At 49.5% G+C, this 24,746-nt stretch overlaps 1 protein-coding gene across 2 annotated transcripts in view; it reads right to left on the minus strand.

Moving 5' to 3' along the window:
- FBXO3 (F-box protein 3) overlaps positions 1-10,686 on the minus strand; it is a 45,916-nt gene extending 35,230 nt beyond the window's left edge. The window contains exons 1-3 of one of the 2 annotated variants that reach the window (XM_074997471.1): positions 10,527-10,686; positions 5,001-5,090; positions 159-322 (exon numbers count right to left, since the gene is read on the minus strand). In XM_074997471.1, the coding sequence (XP_074853572.1) occupies positions 159-322; positions 5,001-5,090; positions 10,527-10,627 (355 nt within the window). In that variant the 5' untranslated portion in view covers positions 10,628-10,686. Of the gene's footprint in view, positions 1-158; positions 323-5,000; positions 5,091-10,089; positions 10,279-10,526 lie in introns of those variants that run through there. The other variant, XM_074997472.1, reaches the window with a different exon arrangement.
- Positions 10,687-24,746: the final 14,060 nt, after the last annotated feature.

Here is a 24,746-nt window from a genome sequence, read left to right on the forward strand (position 1 = left end):
AAAGAGAGCAAGGACAGGACCACACCTCAGATTGTGCATAATTTTTTTTGCAGCTGAGTTTGATTAAAGCTGGTACTGCACCTAGACTGTGAAAGGTGTGTAAAACTTTAACATGATTATATCACTTGGCTTTAAAAAACAAAGAGAAGTGTTTATACCTTTCAGAGAACCAATCATCCGGGGACACCACTGTCCCAAGTATCTCTCTAGATCATCCCAGGCTTTTTTAAGAGTAGCATAATACTTAATATACCTTCCCAAATCAGAGTAAATACTTATGAACATAGCCTTCCAGCTCTGATTTCGCTGTGTCTTGTCTGCCCTGAACAAAGAAGAATAAAAAATAAATATTTAGTCTGTCAGTCACTTTAAAAAACAAAATATTGCTTACACAGTTGTGGTTCTGCTAAGTGATATGGTAACATTACATTATAACAGTGTACACAGATACAGCTTCAGTCCCAAAGGTACAGATGTTCAATTAATTTGTGAATTATTCAATTTTTAATTTTCCAACTAACTACATTTCAGCTAGTTATTTTCTTCAAACATAACACAGATATGTTTTTTTTTTTTTTTAAAAAAGGATCACTGGCCATTTATTAGATCCAGGAACCTGTAGAAAATTAATCAGATCAATTTAATTTGCATAAGCAGAGATATTTAAGTCCAATCCTTTCTCAATTCTACCTAAATAAGGACTGCAGGACAAGAAATCAGGTCACAAAATATAAAGATTTCATGTGTCAATGAGATTTTATTTTCCAAAGAGCACCTCCTGCAATAAAAAGAAACAATTAAGACAAACAGCTTCAGATTGTATTCATTCTTAGAACAGCAATGAACATACCAGCATTTAAGACACAAATAAACTCAGTCCTACGAGAGTTCACAGTCTTAAAAAAAAAAAAAAAAAAAAAAAAAAAAAAAACCACACAGAGAAAACAGGACACATTAAGACAAATAGAGGAGGTAACAATTTGGAGTGTTTATTAACTTATCAGTTCATTCCTGTAGGCACAAAAACCATCTTTAGTGGAACTGAGTGAGGAAAAGGTAGTGAAAGCATAGTCAAGGAAAGCATGTGACCTTATTTAAGTATTCAAAATAGTACCCATAAAAAATTGGAAAAAAAAATCAGACTTAAACAACCATGCAAAATAAGTAATACTGAAAATGAACTTGCAGAAGTAATTAGAAAATATCTAAGAAGATTTTTATAATAAAAGGACAAAAGTTTAAGATTAAACCAGCATGCCAGGCACTGCCATACAGGAGGTTCAGATACAAGGTCATGGCCCATCCAACTAAGGCTGCTTTTTGAAAGCTCTCCCAGGACTGCACGATCCTGAGCTGCCAAAAGGCTGGGACGAGCAGCAGATTAAACACACAGTCCCCTGGGTCCTGTGCCTAAAGGTCCCAGCAGGAGCACTGGAAACTGTGTACAAGTGGAGTGGCCACTGGTGCTGGAATTGTAGTCCCACCTTCTACTCCTCTTCTTCTCACTGGGGCCCTGTCCCCTGACCAGACCAGAAGGCAGAGCCAAGCTGTGATAAGAGCTGCCAAGGTTGCCAAGGTTACTGGGGGAAGTTTGGTCTCTCCGCCTGCCTGAGGTGGAGGGCCAGGGTGCTCAAGAGCAACTTCAAACCCATGTACCAAGCCCTCAGGGTGCCCAGCTAAGCTTGGAGGCTCCAGGGCTCCCCAGAAAGGTTTGGGCTTCCCTGATGGCTCTGACCACTGCCAGGCTCTGGTTTCCATCTTGGCCAGGGCCTTGGGGTGCAGTAGGGAACAGGGCTCCACGCTGCAGGGGAGAGGAAGTTAAAGCTCATTTCAGCTCCCCACCGGACAGAGCTTCACCACTGGGGAGCTGATGATCGTAACAGGAACCCAGCTGCAAAGCACAGTCCCCAGCCTATTATACCCACCACTCTTGGAGTGGAGGGGCCTCAGCCCCTTTGACCCTCTCCAGTTCCAGCATCCTTGAGCCCTGCTAGGATGTTTTTTGTAAGTCGTTTTCTGCTGGAACCGTCAACTGGAAAACTGAGGAACAAAACAAATTAGCTCATCATGAATAAGTCAGACTATGAACAAGAGGCAGCCAGACAACTCTCCAACACCACATTTTACAGAACTCTTTCCTCTGATCCCACTTTACAATTCCAAAAGAAACTACACCATCTACTTAAGGGACTTCCTGCCCCTACTCTGGACCAAATTCACTCGGAGACACCATCTGAGCCCCGACCCAGATTATTCTATTCACTTCCCAAAAAACCATAAACCTAGAAACCCAGGATGCTCTATCATTTTGGGTACTGGCACACTTCTTAACAGACCATCCAGCTATGTAGACACCCTCCTCAAACCCTATGCCACCAGCACTCCTAGCTATCTCCAAGATACCACTGACTTCCTGAGGAAATTACAAAACATTGGAAACCTTCCTGACAATTCTATCCTTACCACCACGGATGTAGAGGTTCTCTACTTCAATATTCCACATGAAGATGAACTACAAGCTATCAGGAATACCATCTCTGATGTTACCACATCAAATCTGGTGGCTGACCTATGTAACTTTGTTCTCACCCACAATTATTTCCAATTTGGGGACAATTTATACCTCCAGATTACTGGCACTGCTATGGGCACCGCATGGCCCCACAGTATGTGAACATTATTATGGCTGACATAGAACGATTCCCCAGCTCCTGTTCCCTATTACCCCTCATTCACTTATGCTACTTTGATGACACCTATCATTTAGGCCCACAACAAAAAGACTATGGAAGAATGCCACCGAGATTTTAACAACCCGCACCCTACCATCAATTTCAGCCTTGACTATTCCACACAAGAGATGCATTTCCTGGATACCACAGTACAAATCACTTATGGCCACACCGACAGCTCTCGCTACCGGAAACCCACTGACTGCTACACTTACCTATATGCTTCCATCTTCCATCAAGCACACACCACGCAATCCATTGTTTATTCTCAAGCCCTGAGATACAATCACATCTGCTCTGATCCCCCTGAGAGAGACCAAAAACTTCAACACCTCTACCAGGCATTCATAAAACTTAAATTACCCACTGAGATAAGTTTTAAAAAAGACTGACAGGATCAGATGAATACCCAGAAACCAGCTACTTAAAGATAGGCCCAAGACGACCAATAACAGAACACCACCTGTCATCACCAATAGCCCCCAACTCAAACCACTGCAACCACCATTAAAAGTCTACAACCTACTCTAGATCATGATGCTACACTCCAGAAAGCCCTAGGTGACAGGCTTGTTCTTTTCCATATAGACAGCCTCCTAACCTAAGAAAGATTCTCACTAGCAGTTACGGGCTACACCACAATACTACTAATCCTGGAACATTTTCTTGCAACAAACCCCACCGCCAACTTTGTCCATATATTTATTCTGGGGATAACATCACTGAACCTAACCACATTAAATTACAAGACCAAGGACTCTCTCTCATAAATCTCAACCAATTATATATGCCATTATGTGCCAGCAATGCCCCTCTACAATGTACATTGGACAAACCAGGCAAACACTTTGCCAAAGAATGAATGGACACAGAGCAGACGTGAGGAATTTCAGTACATACAAGCCAGTCAGTGAGCATCTCTGTGGAGCGGGCCATTCTGTTCAAGACTTGAAAATATGCATCCAACAACAACGAGACTTTAAAAGCAGATTACACTGGGAGATTTGTGAACTGGGGTTCATACTCAAATTCAACACATTAACACTTGGTATGAACAAAGACAGCAATTCTCTCATATTGCAAGGACTGCTTCCCCTCCTTTGATATAATTATCTCAGGCAAGACACTTAACATCCCGTCACCCACCTCCTTCAGTCTTATTTATCTGGTTTGTCAGTTTTGTCAATTTGTATTGCAATATTTTTTGGACCTCTGTGCTATAACACTGTAGGTCTATACTGGAAATGCGAGTGATCTGAAGAAGTGGGTCTGTCCCACAACAGCTTGTCACCTAATAAATCATTGTGAGTCTTTAAAGTGCCAAATGACTGCTATTTTGTTCTCTTCCGAATTGTTAGTCAAAAGGATGCCATCTTGGTAGAAGCTGAGAAGGAGGGCTGGCAATATTTGTATGCATGAAGCTAAACAGCAATAGAATTCTCCATTCTGTATTCCACTAAACTGATTTTAGACTATTCAATTCAAGAGGGACAGTTTCTCGTCTCTGATGCAGCTTTCAAGTTCACTACATTTTAGAGGGACGGCCATTTCCAAATATTAACACATGTAAAATCTTAGCAAATGATTGTGTTTACTGATTCTTAACTTGAAGGAGAAAATGTAAATAGAATATATTTGCAAAATGGATTTTCACAAATTACAAATGACAGTGATTGTAATTTTATGATGGGTGCTCTCCATTTCCCTATTCACTCAGTCCACCTGTCATTTGTTGACTTTTGCCTACTTTTAGGTCCTAACATTGTTAGCGCATATGCATATGCGCGGAACTTCAATAAAGGCAATGGAGTATCACCTATGCAAATCATTTGCAAGATCATGGTCTTAAGCTGCAAGTTATTTGGCTCAGGGACATCACCTGTCTGAAAACTATTATACAAAATTGTGCCACTGTGGAAAAAAAGTTACCTGAATAGCTCCCTGACTCCATCTCGAGCAGGGAGCTGAGGCATTCTCAAGGAACTGACCAAATCCATCATGTAACATAAAAGTAGCAATATTAAACAGAGAAATGTCTCCTAGAACTAAAATTAGCTTTGTTCAGTTTGCATCAGAGAACATCTTATCTCATATTTTCTGTTAATACTACATCTACAAAGCATTACTTAAAGACCACAATGAAGCATTTTGCAAAGTTGGTCTGAAAGCTCCTATGCAAAAATAGTTCTATTTTCCACATGAGCTAGTTTTAAAAAAAAAACTGCTGCAAACTAATTTTTTTCTTCATAAGAAAATAGCCACACTTACTCAGATAAGAGCCAGTATTTCTTGCAGTGTCTTTTCCACAATGGATCATGACTTGATAGCTGGTTTAATCTTCGACTTACACAGCAACAGCTATAAATATAAACCAATCTTAAGTCTGATTACAAATAGTAGTAAAATATGCAAGCCAAGATATTAACATATGTCAAACTATATGCCATGAAATGAATGTTAGACCCATAAAATTTTAACCAAATTTCAACTTTCTATTTAGAGAGTACAATTTTAAATGTAATACAACTGTCATTAACACGTTTTACCACGGTCTTGTCTACCTAAGCAAGGAGAGACAAGTAAGTTTTACACCTGCACCCTCTCCTGCAACGGAATAGCAGTATGTCTTGCCTACATCAGCAGTCATCATAACTCAACACCACCATCGCTCCATGATAAATACATCTGAGGACTGTCTCTTCTATGACTACAAAGCTGACAAATTACAGTGACAGACTTTGCTAGCTGAGACACAGCCCTAGAGAACCGATATTAGGGAACTTTCCTGGCAATTAAGTAACTTTGTAGAGTAGGCTATGACATAAATCTGTTTCACAGAATTTCAGTAGTTTTTTCCACTGTGATGTTCCATGCAGGCTAAGTGTTGGTGTTGTAATCACTGTCTTATCTACTAGCCAGTCAGCTTTTATCAGGGTTTTCATTGTTGCTCTTACAGGAGTTCCATCAGTTGTAGTACACTGATGAAGAGAACTCTTCTACATTAAACTGACAAGTCAATATGTATTTTCATATTTTAAATAGGAAGTAATCAATTTCAAGTAAAGGAAAGAATGTAACTATTAGCATGAAATAAGAACAGCACAATGTTAATGTTAGAGACATTTTCACTAGTTCTTTTTCCACAGTTTTTTTTCCCCAAATAAAATAAGTATTTACTGACAAGACTATCACAAAGGGAAACTGACAAATTTTACTTATTTTTAGATTACAAAACCTATACAAGAGGAATGGTATTGATTTAGAATAAGATACAATAATGTTCAAAGGGAAAAAACAGAACAAGGTAATGATGAAGATTGTTACATACGTTTGCTATACATATAGTTGAGTGTTCGAGTCATTAAGAGTTTGTTTTTTCTACCTTTTAGTTTTAACATGGAAATGAATATTACTTGTCAGTATCTCCTTATAATCACCCACCTAGCCATTAGGTAATAATTTACAGTGGAGCTGGTGCTTGGAGTTGGAAAAGGTTCCCCTCGCCCCAGACTAGTTTGAGGAACATACGCCATGCAAACTAGCACATATAATTTAAATGAGTATTAGTTAACTAGATATGGTTCTAAACAAAGATTAAGAGGACAATAATTAAAAGTCACATTTTCAATGTAACTCACTCTGAATACTTGACAATTTTATTATAATCAAACTACGAATTGTTCTGCTGTGCATCTGTGTTGAAAGCAAATGTACAAAGCTGATATCCAAATCAGACTACAGTATTTTAACAGCCAGCTTTACCAATTACCAAGTTTTTAGTGATTAATAACATAGTAAGTATCAATCCTCCTAAATTCAGTAACATTGCACATATCTTTACAGAAAGAGCATAAGAGATTGCAGGAATAGTTTCTATTTTGTCTGAATGGGAGACTTCAGGCTAGAGAGAGATGGAGGATAACATTACAGGTAATAGAAAGGACCTTTAAAACAAGGCCTTATTCACATTATGTTGAGGAAAACTTCAAGAAACTCAAATATTAGGCTGGAAAGAAAGGACTAAAAACAACTCTGAGTACACAAAGGAACAACTACACTCTTGGCTGCAGAAAGATAGCCTGCAGGTTAAAACTCCCAAATCCAGCACTCACTCATCTGGCAACATTCCCTCCTCCAGCAGGACCATGGATCCTGCAGGACTAGAGAGTCCTGGGGCTGGAAGGAGGAGGAGCTAGCCAGACTAGCAGCAGTAGCCCACCGCAAGGCAGCCACAGCTGGTGTGGTGGCAGACAGGCATCTGGGGGCAAGAGCAGCAGCAGCAGCCTGGGCTGATAAGCTGGCAGCTCACCACTGAGGCCATGTGGGAAGCTGCAGCCAGGGTCACACAAGAAGCCATGGGTCCAGTAACTGGCTGGGGGTGGGAGCAGGCGGCAGGGGAGCCTGTGCACTGAGAGAGGAGATCAGGACACCACAGGCATGGAGACCAGGAACAGGGGCTGAGGCCTGCAGGGGCCCAAATAGACTACCCATGGTCTGGCAAAACCCCTGATCTGGGACTGCTCAGGTCCTGACAGTGCTGTACCAGGGATGTTGAACCTGTAGTAATGTTCTCATCTTGCTTAATCTGTTATACCCATCGATTTTCCAACATAATATCTGTTAGAGCTCTAAGTAGCATTATGAACACAATCATCATGAACACTGGAGAGGTTAGATAATACAGACATACTCCTAATGAACATATATGATGAAGAATAAATACATAAAAACCTTTTAAGGCATATGTATTGTCACACCCACAGAAATTAAACAATCATATGAAATGGCAAGCATAAGATATGCATCAAAGATGCCACCCATCTTAGCATTTCTAGGAGGATCCCAATTTTAATGTGGTGATCTAACATCTTGCAAAAACTGCCAGGTACGTCCATGGAACCTACAGTTACTTTCAGGACCCATGGAATGTCATTGCCCCATAATGCAGCAGCACAGAACTGTGATCATTCAGATATAGGAACAACATGACAGCAAAGAGGATACTCTGATGCAGGAAGATAATGGAGAACTCTACAGTGCGGCACAGGTGGGACAAGAAAACATTTCAGTACAACACTGCTATATGGCAACAGTGGGGAAGGAGGGATTGTTTCAAAGCAACACCAGAGCGATACAATTTGATGAAGTGCTGCACAACAATGGCACCCTGACTGGGAGAGTGTAGCAAAGCATCTGCAACACATGTAGCACTAATGAAGGAAATGATACCTTTTTCTTAGATCCATAGAGTTCAAGGCAAGAAGGGACCACCACATCACTGAGTCTGATCTCTTCAATAACACAAGACATTAAGTTTCACCATTTACATCTGTGTTAGGCCCAACAATTTTGGCTTAACCACATCTTTTAGGAAGAATTCCAGTCTTGATCTGAAGAAATCAAGAGTCCAAAAATCCACTTACACTGGTAGTTTTAATATTCACTCTCTCTCACTAATTCTTTTGCCTAATTTATAATTTGAATTTATCCACTTTGAGCATCTAGATTCTTCTTTTGCCGCCTTCTCTTCTGATGAGCAATTTGCCATCTGCCACATCATTGCACTAGGAAGGTCATGCTCAGGTGCTTGTCCACTGTAGTCTATAGAACTTGCAGTCCCTAATGCTGCAGGTACAGACCACGCTCCTTGTAGATAAGGTTTCTTTGCATTGTACTAGATTTGAAATTACTCAACACTTCTGCCTCTCTTGTATCATGAACAATTTTAGCTCCACCCTCTAGTAATCAGTTTATGCTACTAGCTGAATATTTTTGCTCCTAATATACTCAATTTTTTTTATTGTCCTTAGCTTGCCAGTCACATAGTTTTCTGAAGTTTGTAGATTCCCTCTTCTATTTTCTGTACTTTATAACATCTAATTTATATTAATTGTTATCTAATTCTCCCTTTTTACATTTTAGATTCCTTTATTATTTCTAATTGTTGCCATCACTTGTCCACAGGTTGTCCTTTCCCTTGATTATGAAATGATGTTTACTGACCCTCAAAAAATTCAATATAAAATTCCCAATTTCAGTCACATTTTTCTGTTTAGTTTTGCCTGCCTGCCAACCAACTGAGCTTGATTTCCTCAGCTTTTGGAAACAAACCTCTTTTGAGGCATCAGCTACGTATATTATTGAATTGGATTAATCTCTATATGCCCATATTTAATGGAGGTTATGATCACTAGAGCCAAGACATGTATCAACTTCCCATCAAGTTACTGGATTCATCTTTTATCAACACAATCATCTTCAAAATAAAGTTAACTCATGATTGATGCAACACCTTTTGTGTTAGAGAGTTACCTTTACTTTTTAGAAACAAATGATGTTTTACTACTGGCAGTATAAGACCTCTAGCACACATTTCCCAATTTGAAGCTTCCCATAATTTGCCTTCCCACACATTACCGAGATGTGCAAAAAGTTAATCATCCTGTTCTCTCATTTCATTCAGTGGTCTGTAACGCTCCTGCCTAGTACTCCCTCCACTGACCCATATGCATTCAGTATCCTGCCTCACTGTTACTAACTCCAAAATCAGCAATAGGACCTTTATATTACAGTGCTATATTACACACACTACCCTTAGGAAAACAAAAAGCAGTCAAGTAGCACTTTAAAGACTAGCAAAATGGTTTATTAGGTGAGCTTTCGTGGGACACGCCCACTTCTTCAGACCATAGCCAGTTACTGTTTTTGGTTCTCTGTGCCTTAAACATTGAGTCTGTTCTGGTCTGGCTATGGTCTGAAGAAGTGGGTCTGTCACACGAAAGCTCACCTAATAAACCATTTTGCTAGTCTTTAAAGTGTTACTTGACTGCTTTTTGTTTTGATAGCGTATAGACTAGCACGGCTTACTCTCTGTTACTACCCTTAGGAAAGCAGATCATAATCATCAAGTTTACCATCCCAATCACGAAGGGTCCTGTGGCACCTTATAGACTAACAGAAAAGTTTAGAGCATGAGCTTTCGTGAGTTAACTCACTTCTTCAGATGCTGGTACATCTGAAGAAGTGAGTTAACTCACGAAAGCTCATGCTCTAAACTTTTCTGTTAGTCTATAAGGTGCCACAGGACCCTTCGTTGCTCTACAGATCCAGACTAACACGGCTACCCCTCTGATACATCCCAATCACGTGATTATCTCACAAGGTGTCACAAAGCAAAGAAACAAGATAGGTGACCTTACTCCAATAAAACACATTACTTCCCCCACCCTGTCTACCAGGCTAGGACCAACACAGCGACACCACCAGCGTGCAGCTTTCAGTAACATCACACAGGCCAGGTTTCCTCGCACCCATGAGGGTTTCCAAGTTTTCTCGCCCAGCGCCCGAGCGTCCACACCTCAAAACCGGATTAACGTCTCCTCCGTACCCAACCGGCCACACAGAGTCCATGCGCTCCCCGCACCCCGAGCCTGAGCGCGTACTACAGCTGGCGTCGGGAGAGCCAGCTCTGAGCAGGGGCACCCGGAGGGCTGGGCAGCAGCCCGGTGCTGAAGCCGGGAGACCCCGGGCGCGGCGCGGATCGCCCCACCGCACGCTGCAACCCCAGCCTGGGACGCCGCAGGGGAGGAGACACCTGTTGGTGCGCGTCCCCGCGAGGCGCTGCTCGGGCACCCAGAGCCCCGGCCCCGCTGGCCGCCCACGTCCCCAGGGCAGCTACCACCGGCAGGGGCGCGACAGCGCCCGTCCGGGAGACGCCTCCCAGCCCCGCAGCACGGGGAGCGCCTGGCCCCGGGGAGCCGCCCGCAGCGCAGACGCGCCCGGCCCCGCGCCGACCTCAGCAGGTCCCGGTGGTCCAGGAAGCTCAGGATGAGCAACAGCGGATCAGTTGGCAGCAGCTCCAAGCTCAGGGGCTGCGACTCCACGGACGCCGCCATCTTGAGAGGCCGCACGCCCTCCGCCCGTCGGCGCCAGCCGAACCTGCGGCTGAGGGAGCCCCGCCCCTCACGCAGAGCTGGGTACAAACACCAGAGAAGGGCGGGGAGGACTGGAAGGAGAAAGCTCTTAAAGGGCCCGCGCCTAAACCTGGAGCGCAGCGCACCCCTCAGGACAGCGCCCGAACTGCAGGCCGGGCGGACTCCCGAGGGGGAACAGTTTTCACGTCAGGGGTGCTTGAGAGCCAATGAACCGAGCCGCGGACCACAGGCTGACCACACCTGGCCCTCCATAACAGAGGACACCCCTGAGGGGCAGCGTACCTGTATCTGTATCTACCAGCTCACCTTGTGTTAACGTACTAGCTATGCCAACACATTACTCCAAATACTGCTACAGATACACTCCACCGCAGGGGCGTCCTCTTGTTTACATGGTAACCCCAGCAGGCTTAGTAACAGAGAGGTCGCAGTGAGAGTCTGTATTCTAACAAAACAGACCAGTAATCATGCAGCACTTTAAAGACTAACGAAATAACTTATTTGGTGATGAGCTTCTGTGGGGCAGCCCCACTGGTTCGGATCTGGAGACCTGCCATTTCCAGAACAGCTCTGACAGTTTTATAACACAGAGATTTTATTTAAAAAAATCTGATTTGTCAGCTTGTATTTCAATTTTATTTTTTTAATCTCTGTGTTATAAAACAGGCAGGGCTGTGCTGGAAATGGCAGATCTCCAGATCGGAACCAGTGGGGCTGCCCCACGAAAGTTCATAACCTAATCAATTATTTTGTTCATCTTTAAGGTGCTACATGACTCCTAGCAGACCTACTATTTGCTAGAATTCATACCAAGCCAAGGGCCGCTGCTGCTGTCGCAGCCCTAGCCCCCTCTAGATCCAGCACCTATCGCAGAACCCAGCTTTCCCCAGGAAAGTGGCCCCTTTCAGCAGCTGAAGTCACAAGAGTGGGGTCTTGCCTCTGGGGCATCATGCCAGACATGTAAAGTCTCACCTGTTGGGCGTAAGAGTCACTTGTTAGTGTGCAATCTCATGCTCAAAAGACACATTCCTAAACTTACCTCACTCCCTTTGAGTAAAGATTTAAAGCAGAGTTACTCAGGGGCTGAAAGACACTATAGTACCTCCAGGGCCTCGGGTACAGGCTTTGGAGATTGGAAATATGCTTTCCAAGGTTGGGTACTGTGCTAAACATATGTGCTAGAGGTCTGTATTTGCAGGAGGATGCATGAGAGGAGAGTGGGGTCTATTTGTGGAAGTAAGAGAGCTTCTGTGTGAATACTCAATGCTCAAAAAAATAAGAGTTTGCCCAAAAAATGAGCAGAAGTAGATAGAAAGTTTGCACGTTCTGCAAAGTACAGTTGAAATTTTAAATTGTAATGGACAAATTCACAGCCTTTCATTTTCCTGCTAACAGGCTTGACTATTTAAAAAATATGAGCAATAATATACAAACCAAATAATAATTGTACTGTGAAGTGTTTTTCAAATGAGTGTTCAGTAGGACAAGGTGATATGCAAAATAAACAAGCTGTATTCATGAAACAGTTTTCCTTTATTTAGATTTATATGAAAACAGTTTATTTGTGCATATTTCTCTTCTTCTGTCTATTGACTGAGTGCCTAAATTATGGTCTTATTAAATCTGGTCATCAGGTTTTTGTTCCAGTGCAGCAAATAATTGTTTATTGACATCCATTGTTTTGCATTACAGCACATACTCAAGAACATTTATTCAATATTAAGCAGTGTACATTTGAAACTATGAAGAGCTGGTTGGAGTAAAAAGCTAATTGGATGTTGTCAAGGACCAAAAACGAAAGTCACTGTTTTAACCAACGAGCTAACTCACTGCCTGGAGAGTGTCACACTTTACCTACGTCTACACGTGCACACTACATCGAAACAGCTTATTTCGATGTAGCGACATCAAAATAGGCTATTTCAATGAATAGCGTCTACACGTCCTCCAGGGCTGGCAACGTCGACGTTCAACATCGACGTTTAGCAGCACCACATCGAAATAGGCGCTGCGAGGGAACGTCTACACGCCAAAGTAGCACACATCGAAATAAGGGTGCCAGGAACAGCTGCAGACAGGGTCACAGGGCGGACTAGCGCTTCCGGGGCAACAGCTAGCCGCTTCCTTAAAGGGCCCCTCCCAGACACACGCAGCCTGCACAGCACGCGGTCTGCAGAGCCATAGGCACGCACACCTCGAGCGACGCAGTCATGATGGACCCCCAGCAGCAGCAGCAGCCAGAGGTCCACCCAGCCGCCCCTGCAGCAGCAGTGCTCGCCCTGCTCGATGCCATGCAGGAGGCAGCTGAGCACCTCCTTGCCACAGAGGAGGAGCTGCCCGCAGGGGAGGAGGATGCAACCCCCAAACCTGCAGCACCCAGCCCCCCCCCGCCTCCTATGCCGCCGGCTGTGGAGCTACCCCACCAGCACCGACTGGTGGGAGCGGCTGGTACTTGGAGAGTGGGACAATGACCGCTGGCTCAGGAACTTTTGCATGAGCTGGCAGACATTTCTGGAGCTATGCCAGTGGCTCACCCCTGCAGTGAGGCACCAGGACACCGCCATGCAGCGTGCCCTCAGTGTGGAGAAACGGGTCGGCATCGCTGTCTGGAAGCTGGCCACTCCAGACAGCTACCGATCCGTGGGCCAGCAGTTCGGCGTGGGCAAGTCCACCGTCGGGGCTGTCCTCATGGAGGTAAGAGGACCCATGGGGGGAGGGGGAGGCAGCTCTGGGAGGGCAGGGGAGGGGAGGGGGGCCGTTCCAGAGGAGGGGAGGGCAGGAGAGGGGAGGGGGGCCCTGGCAGGGGAGGGCCACACACACGCTGCTCACCCCTCATTGGTGCTCTCCCATGTGCTTCCCCTGCAGGTTGTCCGCGCCATCAACGCCCTGCTCCTCCACAGGCTCGTGAGGCCTGGGGACCCGGATGCCGCCATCGCGGGCTTTGCCACCCTGGGCTCCCCCAATTGCTTTGGGGCTCTGGATGGGACTCACGTCCCCATCCGTGCCCCGGAGCACAGTGGAGGATGCTACATAACAGGAAGGGATATCACTCAGTGGTCCTCCAGGCCTTGGTGGACAGCCGGGGCCATTTCCTGGACATTTATGTGGGCTGGGCTGGCAGCACCCACGACGCCCCGGTATTCCGGAACTGGGGCCTGTGCCGCCGGCTGGAGGCAGGGACCTACATCCCCCAGCGGGAGATCCCTGTGGGGGACACCACCATGCCCCTCTGCATCATCGCAGATGTGGCATAACCCCTCCGGCCCTGGCTCATGCACCCGTACACGGGCCATCTGTCTGCCAGCCAGGAGCGCTTCAACCAGCGCCTGAACCACGCACGCCCGGTGGTGGAGCGCACATTTGGCCACCTCAAGGGGCGCTGGAGGTGTCTCCTCACCTGCCTTCATGTGGGCCCCACCAACATCCCCCAGATTGTGGGTGCGTGCAGCGCCCTACACAACCTCGTGGAGAACAAGGGGGACGCCCTCTTTCAGGGCTGGGCTGTGGAGGCTGGCAGGGCCAATGTGCAGCCACCCGCTGCCCCCAATCGCCAGGTGGACCCCAAAGGGACCCGGGTCCAGGAGGCCCTGCGGGCCCAGTTCGATGAGGCCTCAGGGTGAACGCTGGCAGGTCCCCCCACTGCACCCCCCCTCATCCTCCACAACACTCCCTGCCCCTACGCCCACACCACAGAGCACCCAAGAGCACCCCCCCCTTTTCTTGTAAAAATAAAAGCAGACAGTTGTTTATCAACTCAAACATTTCCTTTACTACAACTCTTACACTATTATTATTATTATAATAAATATTCTGACCAAGACAAACTATGTACAGGGGAAATCAAACTGATAAATAAATATACATTATAAAAAGCTGGATAACATGAAAGGGGAAGACAAGGAAGGGGAGAACTATTTACATGGGGGGTAAGGATCAGCTTTGGAAAATGGGGGTCACAAATACAAACTATTTACAAGAAAAGAACAATAAACTGGGGGAAATACATACAAAGGGCGGGGGGCCACGTCCTGGGCCCCACGCCTCTACAGTCCAGTGCTGGGGGTGGGCGGCCTGGATCCCCGCCTTGGCCGCAGCCCTGGCCGGGGCTGGCTGGGGGCCGGGTGGACCGGGAGATACGGCCGGCGAGTGTCAGCTGGCCCCTCGGCAGAATGGCCCTCGGTGGCGGGTGGCAGTGCGATGGCGGCCGGCGCAGCGGCTGGAGCAGCGGGTGGAGCAGGCAGGGCGGGCGCTGCGGTGGCCGGCGCGGCCTGGGGGACCAGGGAGTCCGCGATGCGGTTGAGGGTCCGCATGTAGGCCCCCCATGCCTCCTGGCGGCAGGCCAGCACCCGCTCCTGCAGGCGGAGGCGGTGTTCCTCCACCCGCAGCCGCTGCTCAGCGACCTCCAGCTGCCGACGGTGCAGGGCCAGCAGCTGGGGGTCTGTCGCCGGCGGCTGGTGGTGCTGCATCCGCCGTCTTCCCCGCCGTGGGGCCGGTCGTTGCTCCGCCGAGGGGCTGGCCTGGAGTGATGGCCCCGGAGGGCTTTCCAGGACCACTGACGCCTTGCCGGCGCTTTCTGGTTCTTCCGATGGTGCAGCTGTGGAACACAGGAGCCGGGGAACAAGAGTTGGGACAGCCGTTAGTGTGGGCCCCAAGCCATGGCCCTTGTCCCCCCACCCCTCTGCTTCAGGTTCCCCATCCCCGTCCCCGGGAGATGCTGCTGTGATAGGGTTCAGGGGTCCCCCTGCACTGCACCCCATCCGCTGGCAGGAGTGACTCGCACTCACTCAGCAGGTACGACAGGAGGTTTATTAGGCAACAGATGCCCAGTTTCTCCCAGAAGCGACAATACAGCAGTCAGAGAAAGTCCTTCCAACCCGTCCTGGGGAGAAGACCCTGAGGGGTGCCCCTCTGGGGTGTAGCTTTCCCCCTTCTCAAGCTGGCTGCCTTCCAGCTCTCCCTTCCCCTAGCCTCTAACTGTCGCCCCCGATTCAAACCCAGCTTGGCTCCTCCCTCCTCTTTGTTCAGGGCAGAGGTGTAACCTGTCAGTTGTAGCCCCAGGATCATCCTTAGCCACTGGGAGCTATTCAGCTTGTTTCTCATATCTAGCCTGAGTCTCGCATTTGCACTCCCCCAACTCCATCACATGCTGCCACTGCCGCTGCTGCTGCTGCTGCTGGGTGTCCCACCCCCTCCCCCTGGGGGACCCTAGAGGTTCCGCTCCCCCCAGCCCCGGGGATGGGGCATGGCACTGTCGTGCTGGGGGGGGGGCAGGGGCTGATGCCCTCCTGTGAGGGACATGCCACTGCTGTCCTTGGGGCCATGGTCATCTGGGCATGTGGAGGGCCCTGGCCATATCTATTATCCCCGCCCCTCAACCCCGGGGGGGTGTGCACCACGGGGGGTACATACCTGACGGTCCACTCCCACGGTCGGGGGACACCCAGGCTACGTCTACACGTGAAGCCTACATCAAAATAGCTTATTTCGATGTAGCGACATTGAAATAGGCTATTTTGATGAATAACGTCTACACGTCCTCCAGGGCTGGCAACGTCGATGTTCAACTTCGACGTTGCGCAGCCCAACGTCGGAATAGGAGCTGCGAGGGAACGTCTACACGCCAAAGTAGCACACATCGAAATAGGGATGCCAGGCACAGCTGCAGACAGGGTCACAGGGCGGACTAGCGCTTCTGGGGCAACAGCTAGCCGCTCCCTTAAAGGTCCCCTCCCAGACACACGCAGCCTACACAGCACACGGTCTGAGGAGCCATAGGCACACAGACCCCGGGCGACACAGTCATGGACCCCCAGCAGCAGCAGCAGCAGCAGCAGCCAGAGGTCCACCCAGCCCTCCCGGCAGGAGCAGGGCTTGCCCTGCTCCATGCCATGCGGGAGGCAGCTGAGCACCTCCTTGCTACACCGGAGGAGGAGCTGCCCCCAGGGCAGCAGGGCTCAACCCCCAACCCTGCAGCACCCCGCCCCCACCTCCGCCTCACACGCCGACGGCTGTGGAGCTACCCCACCAGCACCGACTGGTGGGAGCAGCTGGTGCTTGGGGAGTGGGACGACGACCGCTGGCTCAGGAACTTCAGGATGAGCCAGCAGACATTTATGGAGCTGTGCCAGTGGCTCACCCCCGCACTCAGGCACCAGGACACCGCCATGCGGCGTGCCCTCCCTGTGGAGAAACGGGTCGGCATCGCTGTCTGGAAGCTGGCCACTCCCGACAGCTACCGATCCGTGGGGCAGCAGTTTGGTGTCGGCAAGGCCACCGTCGGGGCTGTCCTCATGGAGGTAAGAGGACCCACGGGGGGAGGGCAGGGCAGGGGAGGGGGGCCCGGGCAGAGGAGGGCAGGGGAGGCCAGGGCAGGGCAGAGGAGGGGAGGGGAGGGCGGGGGAGGGCAGGGCAGAGGAGGGGAGGGCAGGGCAGGGCAGAGGAGGGCAGGGCAGGGGAGGGGAGGGGAGGGCAGGGCCACGCACACCCTGCTCACCCCTCATTGGTGCTGTCCCATGTGCTTTCTCTGCAGGTTGTGCGTGCCATCAACGCCATGCTCCTGCACAGGCTCGTGAGGCTGGGGGACCCAGATGCCGCCATCGCGGCCTTTGCCACCCTGGGCTTCCCCAACTGCTTCGGGGCTCTGGATGGGACTCACATCCCCATCCATGCCCCGCATCACAGTGGAGGACGATACCTGAATTGCAAGGGCTACCATTCTGTGGTCCTCCAGGCCTTGGTGGACAGCCGGGGACGTTTCCAGGACATTTATGTGGGCTGGCCTGGCAGCACCCACGACGCCCGGGTTTTCCGGAACTCGGGCCTGTGCCGCCGGCTGGCGGCGGGGACCTACATCCCCCAGCGGGAGATCCCTCTGCGGGCCACCAGCATGCCCCTCTGCCCTACACAACCTCGTGGAGAACAAGGGGGGCGCCTTCTTTCAGGGTTGGTCTGTGGAGGCTGGCAGGGCCGATGTGCAGCCACCCGCTGCCCCCAATTGCCAGGTGGACCCTGAAGGGACCCGGGTCCAGGAGGCCCTGCGGGCCCACTTCGATGATGAGGCCGTGGGGTGAACTCTGCCAGGCCCCCCACTGCCCGCCCCTTCCTCCACCACACTCCTGCCCCAACGCCCACACCATGGAGCACCCAACTGCACCCCCCCTCCCACTTTTCCTGGACAAATGACAGCACGCACTTGTGGCTGAACTTAAACTGCTTTTTCTTTGAGAACTTTTTTTTTTAAACTATAAATATATAAAACAAGAACAAACTATATACAACGTGTGGAACCAAAGTAATATGTACAAATAAAATAATAGTAAGAAAAAAGTGTGCTCAGTAATAAGAAGAAAACCAGGGAGGATAAAGGGGAGAACTATTTACATGGGGGGGACGGGGCAAACGGGGGGCACAAAATAATACGTTCAAACTATATACAGTGGGGGGGGCCACGTCCCGGGCCCCTCGCCCCTAAAGTCCGGCACTGGGTGTGGGCGGCCGGGAGCCCCACCGCGGCCGCAGCCCTGTCCGGGGCTGGCTGGGGGCGGGCCGGACCGAAAGATATGCCCGGCGAGTCTCAGCTGGCTCCAGGGGTCCCTCGGCGCTCCGGCCCTCGGCGGTGGGTGGCGGGGCAACAGCGCACGGGACGGCGATGGGCGGAGCAGCTGGTGGTGCTGTGGGTGGAGCAGGCGTGTCGGGCACTGCGGCGGCCGGCGCGGCATGGGGGGCCAGGTAGTCCACCAGGCGGTTGAAAGTCTCCATGTAGGCCCCCCATGCCTCTTGGCGCCAGTCCAGCGCCCGCTCCTGCAGCTGCAGGTGCTGCTCCGCGACCTCCAGCTGCCGTCGGTGGATGGCCAGCAGCTGGGGGTCCGTCGCCGTTGGCTGGTGGAGGCGCGGGGTCCGCCGTCTAGCCCGCCGTGGGGGCCGGTCGGTCCTCAGCCGAGGGGCTTGCCTGGAGCGATGGCCCCGGAGGGCTCTCCGGGACCACTGATGCCTCGCCGGCGCTCTCTTCCGGTCCTTCTGATGGTACAGGTGCGGGACACAGGAGAGGAGGGGTGGAAGAAGAATGGAGACAGGCGTTAGTGTGGGCCCCGAGCTGTGGCCTTTGTTCCCCCAGCCCTGTGCTGCAGGTTCCCCATCCCCGTCCCCGGGAGATGCTGCTGTGATGGATGGGGTTCAGGGGTCCCCCTGCCCTGCACCCCGTCCCCTGGTGGGAGCGACTCTCACTTCACTCCGCAGGGTCTGACAGGAGAGGTTTCTTAGGCCACAGATGCCCAGTTTCTCCCAGGAGTGACAGCACCAGCTGTCAGAAGAGACAGTCCTTCCAACCCGTCCTGGGGAGAAGACCCCAAGGGGTGCCCCTCTGGGGTGTAGCTTTCCCCCTCCTCAGGCTGGCTGCCTTCCAGCTCGCCCTTCCCCTAGCCTCTACCTGCGACCCCCGCCCCCCCCTCACCCCCCCCCCCGATTCAAAGCCAGCTCGGCTCCTCCCTCCTCTTTGTTCAGGGCAGAGGTGTCACCTGCCAGCTGTAGCCCCAGGATCATCCTTTGCCCCTGGGAGCTATTCGGCTCTTGTTGCTCATATCTAGCCTGAGTCTCCCTTTTGCACTCCCCACACTCCATCACATGCTGCTGCTGCTGCTGTTGCTGTGGGGTGTCCCACCCCCTCCTCCCGGGGGCCCCTCGAGGTTCCGCTCCCCCCTGCCCCAGGGATGGGGCATGGCACTGTCGTGCGGCGGGGGGGGGGGCAGGGGCTGATGCACTGCTGTGAGGGACATGGCCCTGCTGTCCTTGGGGCCATGGCCATGTGAGCATGTGGGGGGCCCTGGACACATATCTATTACCCCCGCCCCTCAAGCCCAGGGGTGTACACCAGAGGGGGGTACATACCTGTCGGTCCACTCCCACGGTCCGGAGATCCCCGGGGGGCGGAGGCCCGGCTGCTGCTCCGGGATGGCAGGAGGAGGATCTGCAGCCCGGATTCTGCGGAAGAGGAGCCCCACTCCTCCTCCTCCTCCTCCTCCTGCCGCAATGTCCTGGGGGTGGGCTCCGGGGGCAGCCCCCGGGGTGCGGGGCTTACCTCCGGGGCGGACTCCGGCTGCAGGGCCTGTTGGGGCTCGTCGGCCGAAGTATCAAGGATGGCCGGAGGGGAGGAGGTTAGCGACTTCGACATCTCGCCGCCTGTCAAAGTTAACTTCGAAATAGCACCCGACGCGTGTAGCCATGACGGGCGCTATTTCGAAGTTAGTGCCGCTACTTCGAAGTAGCGTGCACGTGTAGACATGGCTCCGGTGGGCAGACGCCCGGCTGGAGCTCCGGGACAGCATCATTATTTGGAGCCTGATGTCACAACTCCTCCTCCTCCTCCTCTGGTGCCCCGGGGGTGGGCTCCTGGGGGGGTCCCCAGGGTGCGGGGCTTGCCTCTGGGGCGGACTCCGTGTCCAGGGCCTGCTGGGGCTCCTCAGCCGAGGTGTCAAGAGTGGCCGGAGGGGAGGAGGTGTGCCGGGGGCCCAGGATGTCCCTGAGCTCCCTGTAAAAGGGGCAAGTGACGGGGGTGGCCCCAGATCGGCCGGCTGCATCCCGGGACCGGGCGTAACCCTGCCGCAGCTCCTTCACTTTACTCCGGACATGATCCGGAGTGCGGGCAGGGTGACCCCGGGCGGCCAGGCCCTCGGCCAGCCGAGCGAACACATCCACGTTCCGCCTCTTGCTCCCCATTACCTGGAGCACCTCCTCCTTGCTCCAGAGCCCCAGCAGGTCCCGAAGCTCGGCCTCCATCCTGGAGGGGCCTCGCTGCCGCTTCCCAGGCTGGCTGCTGGGCTGTGAGCCCTGGCTGCCCTTGGGGGGGGTCCCCTGGGGGCGCTGGGGGGGGGCTGCCGGGCGGCCACTCGAGTCGGCTGGGGGTGTGGGTGGCTGCGGGGGAGCGTGCAGGCTAGCCGCGTGTTACTGCTGCTGCCTGCACGCTCTCTCAGCTTCCTGCACAGGAAGGGAGGGGCGGGGACCTTTAAGGGGCCGCTCCATGCGGCCACCATTGAGCTCAGGGGCTGGAGAGAGCGTCTCTCAACCCCTCAGCTGATGGCCGCCATGGAGGACCCCGCAATTTCGATGTTGCGGGACGCACAACGACTACACGTTCCCTACTTCGACGTTGAATGTCGATGTAGGGCGCTATTCCCATCCCCTGATGGGGTTAGCGGCTTCGACTTCTGGCCGCCTAACATCGATGTTAACTTCGAAATAGCGCCCAACACGTGTAGCCGTGACGGGCGCTATTTCGAAGTTGGTGCCGCTACTTCGAAGTAGCGTGCACGTGTAGACGTCGCTTTTGGCTTTGCAGCTCACTATTCAGGGCTATAACTCTCATAAGGACAGCCAACCCTTGGCTTCTCTGCTTGGCAGAACCTACCACCCCAGACACACCCACCCCCCACACCATCACTGCACTTCAGTTCTACCATCAGTGACACGGCCAGACAAGGCACCCCATCAGCCATGAAACCACCAGTGGTTCCAGTCAGTCAGGACAAGGTATATTCCAGGGACAGGAAGAGAGGTGATAGGAACAGACCTGGGGAGAAGAGTGTAACAGAGACAAATGTGGAATAACACTAACGTGGAAGACACTGTAAGGAAGACAAAGACTTGGAGCAAACAGTGTTTGGACAAAGAAACTCAGTTAAAATTGATAAAAGTCCTGCAAATATCCAGAAGTCTCTGCTTTCAGCTTCTTCTGGTCCTACGCTTCTTGACTTACACTTATTTTACTTTAATGTAACCCTATTCACTTCAATAAAGAAAACTCCTATTTATACTGATGCAAGTGAGAAGAAAATCAAGTCATTCTTGTGCAGAGCGTAAAACATGGCAGAACTTCAGATAACCAAAAGTTACAGATAACTGCTGTTCAGGTCATCAAAATTGGATTCTTCCACATTAAATTATATTTTGCTTTTTAGGGAGCTGGTAATTAAGCTTCCCCTCTCCCTGCTCAATTAAACTGTAAAATACATTGATCTCCGTGGGACTACTGCAGCCAGTGAGCATGAATAATCATAAATATTGGTCGGATAAGACCCAGTCAAGTACTCACCAGCTGCAAGAAGAAGTTCCAAATAAAAGCACCAAGCCACTGATGTTGTTCCTATATTTAGAACAGCAACAAGCTTTACATTTAGAAATGGAATATAGCTGACCGCACACAAGATGAACCTCTCCATGAACATTTTTTGGTCTGTATTTATGTGTGCTGTTTGATCTTTAGGTTGCATTGGGCAGTCATCCATTATTAGAATTCTTTGGGATTGAAATGATAATAAGAGCAATCAATAGTACACTTTCAAATCCATTAATTAAATAATGAATGGGAAATTTAAAGAAAATCTGCAACTTACACAGAACACAAGAACAGCCATACTGGATCTGACCAAAGATCCATCTAGACTAGAATTCTGTCTTCTGATACTGGCAAATGCCAGGTGCTCTAGAGCAAGTGATTGGAACGGGTAATCATCCAGTGATCCATCCCATGTTGCCCATTCCCAGCTTCTGACAAAATGAGCCTTGGAACACCATTCCTGCCCCTCCTGCTTTACAGCCATTGATAGACCTCTCCTCCGTGAACTTATCTCGCTCTTTTTTGAACCATGTTATAGACTTGGCCTTCACAACAATCTCTGGCAAGGAGTTCCACAAACTGACTATGCATTGCATGAAGTACTTCCTTTTGTTTGGTTCTAACTTTCTACCTATTAATTTCATTTGGTGATCCCTACTTCTTGTGTAATGGGAAGGAGCACATAATTCGTCTTTATTCATTTTCTCCACAACAGTCACAATCTTATACACTTCTATCATATGCCCCTTAGTTGTCTCTTTTTGCAAGCTGCAAATCCCAGTCTTATTAATCTCTCCTCATATGGCAGCTTTTCTATATCCCACTCATTTTTGTTGTTATTTTGTGATGTTTTTTCAATAGCAATATATCTTTTTTTTTCAGATGCGGTGACCCCATATGAGGAGACCACATATTCAGGATGTGGGCATACCATGTATTTATATAGAGGCAATAAGATGTTCTCTGTCTTATTCTCTGTCTCCTTCTTAATGATTCCAAATATTCTGTTTGCTTTTTAAGATTTCCACTGCACATTGACCAGATGTTTTCAGGGAACTATGCCCAATGATTCCAAAATCTATTTCTTGAATACTAATATCTTATTTAGACCCCCATCAAATGTACGTATAGCTGAGGTTGTATTTTTTCATGTGAATTACATCACACTTATTGACATTGAATTCCATCTGCCGCTGTCTTGCCCAGTCACCTAGTTTTGTGAAATCCCTTTGTAACTCTTTGCAGACAGCTTTGAACTTTACTATTTTGAGCAGTTCTGTGTCAACTGCAAATTTTGCCACGTCACTGTTTATTCCTTTCTCCAGATTACTTGTGAATACATTAAATATGATTGGTACCAATAGAGACCCCTGGGGGACACCATTATTTACTTCTCTCTATCCTGAAAACTGACCACGTATTTTTACCTTTTGTTTTCTGTCTTTTAACCAGTTATCGGTCCATGAGATGACCTTCCTTTTTACTCCAAGACACATGCTTTGTTTAAGAGCCTATGGTGAGGGACTTTGTCAAAGGCTTTCTGGAAATCTAAGTACACTCTATCCATTGGATCTCACCCTGTCCACATGCTTGTTGACCACCTCAAAGATTTCTAGTAGATTGGTGAGGCATGATTCCCCTTTACAAAAAACATGGTAACCCTTCATCAACAAATTATGTTAATCTATGTGTATGACCATTCCATTCTTAATTAAAGTGATGAAATTGGGTAAGACTGGAAACAAATACAAATATAACACATTTTAGAATTTTTAAATCAAACTTCATTCTCAATATTTAAAAAAAAATTTGGACGACTAAATATTGTAGTCATAATAACTTTAATGCGTATATCATTTTGTAGTCCTGTGCAACCCAGGATCTCAAAACACTTACATGGAGTGAATGAAGTCTCATAGCAATTTATATATCTCCCATGAGATATATAAATATAATTATGCCTATTTTGTAGAAGGGGAAAAAAGGGCCACGTTTCTGTCATACTTCAGGCATCCAGTGAAATTCTCTCTTTACAATAATGTCTGTGTTAGCCGATGGTCTGGTGAGATACCACGTCTGCCCTTACTTCATCTGAGTCTTTAACTGCTAGGACAGACAGTCCCTTCGCAGCGGGCATCCAGGGAGGCTGACGTGTGCCCCAAAGGTTGTGCTGAGAGCCTCCTTCACCTGTGTTTTGACTGCTAGGACAGACAGTCCCTTCGCAGCAGGCAGGCAGGGACGCTGATGGGTGCCCCAGGAGTCTGCCCCGTGGAGGCGGCACAACCCAGCACTTAGCTCTCAGTACGCCTCACCAGTGACCATGCTCATACAGCCGAAAACTGGCCGGCTTCTTTTATTTGTGTTTGGTTTGCACAGTAACAGGAGGAGTCAGGTTAAAACTTAAACAGTTACTTTTTATTTGATAAGAAAGCTTACCTCATGGTTACAAGGCTTATATTTTCACTTCTTAGTTACAAGTAGCTAGCATATAACAAAAGTACTTTAATTCATAGATCTATTATTAAATGCACACAAAAGCAAAACACATATCAGGTCTTATTCTCACCCCTGCATTACCCAACTTGGCGTGGCCAGTGTCTGTCACTCAATCCCTCGGGAAGAAGAGTATGAGGAGGGCGTCCCCTGGGACCTTGGGAGGCAAAGATCTTCCTGACCGGCAGGTATAGGTAATTGGAGCTCAATTAGAAGGGGCTGCAGGACCCTCCTTTATACCCCTTGGGTCACATACACTCTTCCTTATCTTAAAGATGCCAATTGTGTTAGATCGTCTTGTGACACTAGGTCTCACAGGGAGTTTCAGGGACTTAATTCACACCTGTGAGGTGGAGATAATTTAGACATTCTTTTCTTATGGGTATGAGATTCCTCTCCTGGGACAAAGTGTAGGTGTATCAATCACCGGTACTAGCCAAGGGCAGCCTGAGGCCCTGGTCATCTGCTAGCCCGTTTGTC

The sequence above is a fragment of the Carettochelys insculpta genome, chromosome 6, assembly GCF_033958435.1.
Source record: "Carettochelys insculpta isolate YL-2023 chromosome 6, ASM3395843v1, whole genome shotgun sequence".
NCBI lineage: Eukaryota > Metazoa > Chordata > Testudines > Carettochelyidae > Carettochelys > Carettochelys insculpta.